This window comes from Nerophis ophidion, linkage group LG24, assembly GCF_033978795.1.
Source record: "Nerophis ophidion isolate RoL-2023_Sa linkage group LG24, RoL_Noph_v1.0, whole genome shotgun sequence".
NCBI classification, from domain to species: Eukaryota; Metazoa; Chordata; class Actinopteri; order Syngnathiformes; family Syngnathidae; genus Nerophis; species Nerophis ophidion.
In genome coordinates this window covers 5,830,456-5,838,084 of record NC_084634.1, presented here as the reverse complement: position 1 = coordinate 5,838,084, position 7,629 = coordinate 5,830,456, and the positions used below count along the sequence as shown (strand labels likewise).

At 37.2% G+C, this 7,629-nt stretch overlaps 1 protein-coding gene across 2 annotated transcripts in view; it reads left to right on the top strand.

Annotated features, from left to right (window-relative positions):
* The window catches only part of LOC133542535 (gastrula zinc finger protein XlCGF48.2-like), an 18,667-nt gene extending 11,472 nt beyond the window's left edge, over positions 1–7,195 (top strand). For both annotated transcript variants that reach the window (XM_061886758.1, XM_061886759.1), the window contains 2 exons: positions 755–985; positions 4,974–7,195. In XM_061886758.1, coding sequence (XP_061742742.1) covers positions 755–985; positions 4,974–5,527 — 785 coding nt within the window. In that variant the 3' untranslated portion in view covers positions 5,528–7,195. The remainder of the gene's footprint in view (positions 1–754; positions 986–4,973) is intronic.
* The last annotated feature ends 434 nt before the right edge of the window (positions 7,196–7,629 follow it).

Here is a 7,629-nt window from a genome sequence, read left to right as displayed (position 1 = left end):
TATGCAAAGCTCGAGAGTTTTAACTCCAAAAATAAGAAAGGGAAGACAAAGTCAGAGTCAGTTACCATGGTAACTGATGCTGTAAACCTAACCTAATAGCTGGCAGGATTGACAAGTTATTTATGTGTGCAAAAGCTATATGATGATGATTTAATTTTCCAACATGATCTGGCACCTGCCCACAGTGCCAAAACCACCAGTAACTGGTGTACTGACCATGGCATTACTGTCCTCGATTGGCCTGCCAACTCCCCTGACCTGAACCCCATAGAGAATGTTTGGGGTATTGTGAAGAAGAAGCTGAAAGACACCAGACCCAATAATGCAAATAAGCTAAAGTCCGCTATTGAAGCATCCTAGGCATCCATAACACCTCAGCAATGCCACAAGCTGATTGATGCAGAAATCCGTTCACAAGGATTCCCAACCAAGTACTGAGTGCATTAATTGACATTTTCAAACGTTTGATTTTGTTTTGCTCTTATTAATCTTTTTTTTTAACTTGGTCTGAGGAACTATTCACATTTTTTGAGAAAGGATTTTTTTTTAGTTTTCTTAAGCTGTATGCCATTATCCGTGATATTAAAATAATAAAAGGCTTGCAATATTTCAGTTGGTGTGTAATGAATCCAGAATGTATGACATGTTCATGTTTTTAGTTGCATTACAAAAAAATAAAGGATTTTATCACAATATTCAAATTTTCTGAGACAGTCCTGTAGTAGTTAAAATGTGTTTTGTTTGTGTCCTGTAGACATCCATCAGCGGATTGGACACCAAGAAGAATGTCTCCCTCATCTGCAGGGGGACTGTTTCACTTCAGAGGATCCACAGCCCTCACATTTTAAAGAGGAAGAGGAGGGAGAGTGTCCTGTAGGGCAGGAGGAGGCTGATCTCAGCAAGTTTCCACTGACTGTTGTCTCTGTGAAGACTGAAGAGCATGAAGACAAACCACCTGAGTCCTCACAGCTTCATCGCAGTCCAAGTAAGCACAACATCAACATATCATCTAATACAATGTTTGTGACACATGTTCATCCGGGGGCCACATTTATGACTACAGCTGGAGATATACTTGGTTTTAACACCACCATTCAAAAATGAAAGCACCTCTTCCCGAGGGTGTTTCAGTGTTATAATTTCACCTTTATTGTGAGTTTTTTAGCCAAAATGCGTCCGTTCTCCCTTTTATTTCTACACACTGTCTGCTTGTAAGTACTGCGTGATTGTGTGCCGCCGAACATGCTCGTCTGCTCGTAAACCAGCAATGTCACAACGTGACTTCGATGTGGGAGAGTGGGGGTGCAGGGCCGGTACAATACAGATATTGTACTGAAAATGATTCATTAGCAGTACTATACTAATACCGGTATACTGTACAACCCTAATAGGTGGTATGGCACACTTATAATTAAAATAACAAAATAATGTTGGTTTTCATCGGATATGTTCTAGTATTGTATATGTGGATGGGGGCCCTGCTTTGGAGATAATGTGTACCCCTTTCAGAGATCAGGTTTAGTTCCACTTCAAACATTCCCATGTTGCACAATGAGATGAGTGCTGTAGCACAAGCCTGGGATAACGTGAACAGTTGTGGAACTTTCTAACAAACACAGTGGAAAGTATTTTGAGAAAAATGAAAATACGCATGTATTGCTTTCTCCTTTTCCTGTTAACTCGAGATAATAACGGGATCTCGTTGGAAGCGCAATGTATGCGCAGACTCCGTTTTAAGTATAACAAAATGGTGGCTGCCAATGTAGTTTACACTACATCAGTAGTTGTCAAACTTTTTTCACCAAGTACCACCTCAGAAAATACTTGGAGCTCCAAGTACCACCTCAATGAACTGTCAGGTTCAAACATTGACGACATCTATTTAAAAAGACAAGAAGCAAAGAATCAAAGAGAGACAGAATTCAATTTGGCTCAGTGAGGAGAAACATGTACATCTGTACCCTTGTACAGTGTCGTTATGCTCAAACAAAAAAAAGGTTCACGTCTCCTCCTTTATTTGGATATTCCCTGTTTACATAACAACAGCTGTTTCTAGAGGAGTGGGGGGTATTTAAACAGCCATTGTTTTCGGTCACATTAACACAAAAGGAAAAGATGCCTCGGGCTTGGACTGGTCCTGGATCGAGCTTGGGCAGATCTTGGATAACAAATGATAACCCCTCCCGTCTCTTCCCATCGTGCACAGCGTCATTTTCCAAAGGCTTGGTGCAACAAAGATAGCTTTTGTCTGTTCAGAGAAGGGACATTTTTTTTTCATAATTTACATACAATTTTTCTGACATGAACATAGGGCTGGGCGATATATAGATATAAACGATATATCGCAGGTTTGCGATATAGAAAATGACTATATCGTAATATTCGATTATATGTTCTCACACAGTTGCTTTTAACTGCGGGCATTACACTGCAGGCTCTTCCCACCCCTTCTTATGTCTCCTTCTCACAGAGACATGAAACAAGCCCGCCTTCTTACATACGTTGCATACTGTCACGCGTCTAGCGTCATACGCTCTCACCGAGCAGAGAGGTAGCAGCCTGGCTAACGTTAGCTGAGGCAGATCGAGCGGAGCAGAGCTTGTGACATTACAAGAGAGAGAAGGTGCGAAACTGATCACAAATGGAGGAAGAACAATAAATGCCCAAAATAAATAGCAGGGGGTCTATCATCTGGCGGTGGTTTGGCTTCAAGTGGGAAGATATTCATCAGACAACAGCAATATGCAAAGTATGCAGCAGAAGTGTTACTAAAAAAAGGTAGCAACACTATTAATTTGTTCTTTCATTTAAAAATTCACCCGTGAGAGAATGAAGAATATTTAATAAATACAGTTTTGGTCAATTGACTTAGTTGTGATTTCCCTCCCTGCATGAAAGTTTAAAAGTAGCATATATTAATGCAGTATGAAGAAGAATGTTTTAATGTGGACACATAGAATCATCATACTGCTGTGATTATATGCATCAAGTGTTCATTCAAGGCTAAGGCAAAATATCGTAATATATATCGTATATCGCAATATGGCATAAAATTATTGCGATATTAATAAAAGCCGATATCGCCCAGCTCTACATGAACAACGTTTAAATACAGTAGCATAGTAGGCCTTAATTATTCATTAAAAACAAGGAGGACACTTTATTTAACAAGTATGTTTAATATTTTTGCCACTGTAATTTTTACACAGTTTGAACGGTAACATTTTGTTTGAATAAACAACAAACAAACAATCGGAAAATTCCCGTTGTATCAATTCCTAGATATGGTCGTAATTATACTAAATGCACTGGGCATAATAAACACAACATTATTAATATTGCTACTACGGATAATTTGATCAAAAATTCCCTCAAACAGCCCACTACCTATAATATAGGTTTTTTAAACATAAGATCATTGTCTCCCAAAACTTTGTTAGTTAATGATATCATCAGAGACAACAATCTTAACGTCATCGGTCTCAGGGAAACCTGGCTTAAACCAAACGACTTTTTTCGCTAAATGAGGCATGTCCTCCTAACTTTACACATGCGCATATTGCCCGTCCCCTTAAAAGGGGTGGGGGGGTCGCACTAATATACAACGAAAACTTTAACGTCAGTCCTAACATAACTAATAAATATAAATCATTTGAGGTGCTTACTATGAGGTCTGTCACACCGCTGCCTCTACACCTGGCTGTTATCTACCACCCCCCAGGGCCCTATTCGGACTTTATCAATGAATTCTCAGAGTTCGTTGCTGATCTAGTGACGCACGCCGATAATATAATTAGAATGGGGGACTTTAATATCCATATGAATACCCCATCGGACCAACCATGCGTAGCGCTCCGGACTATAATTGATAGCTGTGGCCTTACACAAATAACAAATGAACCCACGCATCGCAACGGTAATACGATAGACCTAGTGCTTGTCAGGGGTATCACGGTTTCCAAGGTTATGATACTCCAATATACTAAAGTATTGTCTGATCTTTACCTTATAAAATTCGAGGTTCAGACGCATGTTCGTCAAACTAATAATAATAATAACTGCTATAGCAGCCGCAACATTAATGCTGCCACAACGACCACTCTTGCTGACCTACTGCCCTCGGTAATGGCAACATTCCCAAAGTATGTGGGCTCTATTGATAACCTCACTAACAACTTTAACGACGCCCTGCGCGAAACCATTGATAACATAGCACCACTAAAGTTAAAAAAGGCTCTCAAAAAGCGTACCCCGTGGTTTACAGAAGAAACTAGAGCTCAGAAATTATTATGTATAAAGCTGGAACGCAAATGGCGCACGACTAAACTTGAGGTGCACCATCAAACATGGAGTGATAGTTTAATAACTTATAAACGCATGTTTACCTTAGCTAAAGCTAAATATTACTCAAATCTCATCCACCGTAATAAAAACGATCCTAGATTTTTGTTTAGTACGGTAGCATCGCTAACCCAACAAGGGACTCCTTCCAGTAGCTCCACCCACTCAGCAGATGACTTTATGCAATTCTTTAATAAGAAAATTGAAGTCATTAGAAAGGAGATTAAAGACAATGCGTCCCAGCTACAACTGGGTTCTATTAACAGAGATACGATTGTATATACGGCGGATATTGCCCTCCAAAATAGTTTCTCTCTTCTTAATTTATAGCCAAAAATAATTTTATTTTATAGATATTTTCAAAGCAGAATATTGTCCTCAGGGCCCTCTGGCACCACATGGGGTAACTGTAAGGTCTGGGCCTCTTAAGACCTCACTGTTGGTGCAAATCGACCTGTTCCTTCTCCTTTTCATCGAATTCGAAAGCAAAAGTGAGTCCACAAATAACCAAATCGTAAAGCAGAGTTGAAAATGAAATCTGAATTGGTCAAATCTTATCAATATCGCTCCTAACATGTGACTGAACAAAAATGGACTCCTCTCGAGCATGTTTGTCTTCTTGTGTCCTGCAGACGTCTGTGAAGAGGAAGAGGAGGAACACAGCATCAGTCAAGAATGGTTGGAGAAGTCACATGTGTTTGTGAAGAGTGAAGATGATGAGGTCAAAGGTGAGAGTGAGGAGAGGGGAGGGGGGGAGCCTCCAAGCAGCAGCTCAACTCAACACATGACAACAGAAGCTGATGGAGACCACTGTGGAGGATCACAAGCAGACAAGCCTTTTTCCTGCTCAGAATGTGGTAAACGTTTTGAAAGAAATCAAAGTTTAAATGTACACATGAGAACACACACTGGTGAAAAACCTTTTTTATGTCCAATCTGCGGTAAAGAGTTTAATCGAAGCCACCATCTCACGGCACACATGAGAACACACACTGGAGAAAACCCTTTTTCATGTTCAATCTGCGGTAAAGATTTTAATCGAAGGCACCATCTCAGGGCACACATGAGAATACACACTGGAGAAAAACCTTTTTCATGTTCAATCTGCGGTAGAGATTTTACTCAAAGGAACCGTTTCAAAAAACACATGAAAATACACACGGGAGAAAAACCTTTTTCCTGTTAAGAATGTGGTAAACGTGTAGTTTAAAAGTACACGTCAAAACACACACTGGTGAAAAACCTCTTATATGTTCAGTTTGCAGTAAAAGTTATATAGAAAGACAGCAATTAAAATCACACATGAGAACGCACTCTGGTGAAAAACAATACTCTTGTTCCAGCTGCAACCAAAGCTTCGGTCACATAAAAACTCTTACAGTACCCATGAGAACACACACAGGTGAGAAAGTGTTGAGATGCAGTGTGTGTGGTGAAAGATTCTCTTCTAAGTCCCAGTGTAAGAAACACAAGTGTGCTGGTGAGAACAGCAGCAGCAAATGAAGATGCAGGATTTGAAATAAACTGTCAAAACTTTGTAAACTTTGACTTTCTAACAACATCAGCACATATAACATGTGTGACATCATTGTTGTGTGTGTAACACAATCTTGTTAATATGATTCTAACATTTATAGATTAGACACTTCAGATTAGTGCTTTTATTTCTGTCAAGTACATGAGTTAATATACACCTTTGTGTACTTTAAAATGAACAGAACAATTTAACTGAAAGGGTGAGAATAAACAGTACATAAAAGATGTTACATACAATAAACTTTTATACTTATTCATAAGAGTGTTTTATATGTTTTTGAAATAATAACATGTTACATATTTTGTTTTCTAATAGTAGATGATTCCATAGATCAGTGGTTCTCAACCTTGAAAATGTTTTTAATTCCAGCACCCCCTATTCAGAGCAAAGCAATTTTGGTTGAAAAAAAGAGATAAAGAAGTAAAATAAAGCATTATGTCATCAATTTCTGATTTATAAAATTGTATAACAGGAATGAATATTCTTCATTTTTGTTGTGGTCTTTCTTGAACTATCTGGGGAAAAAAAGATATAAAAATAACTAAAAACTTGTTGGAAAATAAACAAGTAATTCAATTATAAATAAAGATTTTTACGCATAAAAGTAATTAACTTAAAGTGCCCTCTTTGGGGATTGTAATAGAGATCCATCTGGATTCATCAACTTAATTCTAAACATTTCTTCACCAAAAAATAAATCTTTAACATCAATATTTATGGAACATGTCCACAAAAAAATCTAGCTGTCAACACAGAATATTGCATTGTTGCATTTCTTTTCACACTTTATGAAGTTACATTCATATTTTGTTGAAGTATTATTCAATAAATATATTTATAAAGAATTTTTGAATTGTTGCTATTTTTAGAATATTTTTGAAAAATATCACATACCCCTTAGCATACCTTCAAGTACCCCCAGGGGTACACGTACCCCCATTTGAGAACCACTGCCATAGTTGAACTCCTTTATATGATGTACATATTTGTTTTACATGTGTTCATACTTTTGCTTTTGAGTACACATAAATCCCTCTTAGTTCATATTTACTGGTTCACATCTGAAACATCTTCTGGACCACTTCTGGAAGCATATTATTATTTACTTTATACATCATTTGAACAGTTTTCTTTTATACAATTTTAAAATGTGTGACTTTATGGATCATTTGTTGGGTCTTTGTAATCCATTCTATTAATCATCTTTATTACTCTCTTGTGTAATATGAATATTGTTGTGTGATTGTTTTATATGTATGTCCCCAGACCTTTATGCAATAAACAATGTATGCTTCAACTAAATAAATGTAGTTAATATTTGTGGGTATGTATTTTATTATATTAAGTATCGAGGTCAATTTTGTAAATGTTTTCTTTATATGACTAACATGTAGTTTCCAATTTACTTCATCATCTAGAGTAGGGGCGTCAAACTCAAATACAGAGTGGGCCAAAATTTTAAACAAAACAAAGCAGCGGGCCAAGGTTGAACAAATTAACCTTTTAATAGGGACCCAAACAAGTTTTGCATTAAATATTGAACAAGCAGGGCTTATATAACTTTATAGTGACATGCAAAATCCAGTTTCAAATAATAATAATAAAAAAAATATATCAATGGCGTATCAAATAAAATTTAAATACAAATGTTATGCCTTTTTTTCTATGTGCAATCTTCTGAGGTAAATATCAAATTTTTTCCACAGGCTAATAATAAATTTGAAGATAAAATAGCAATATTGAATGAACCA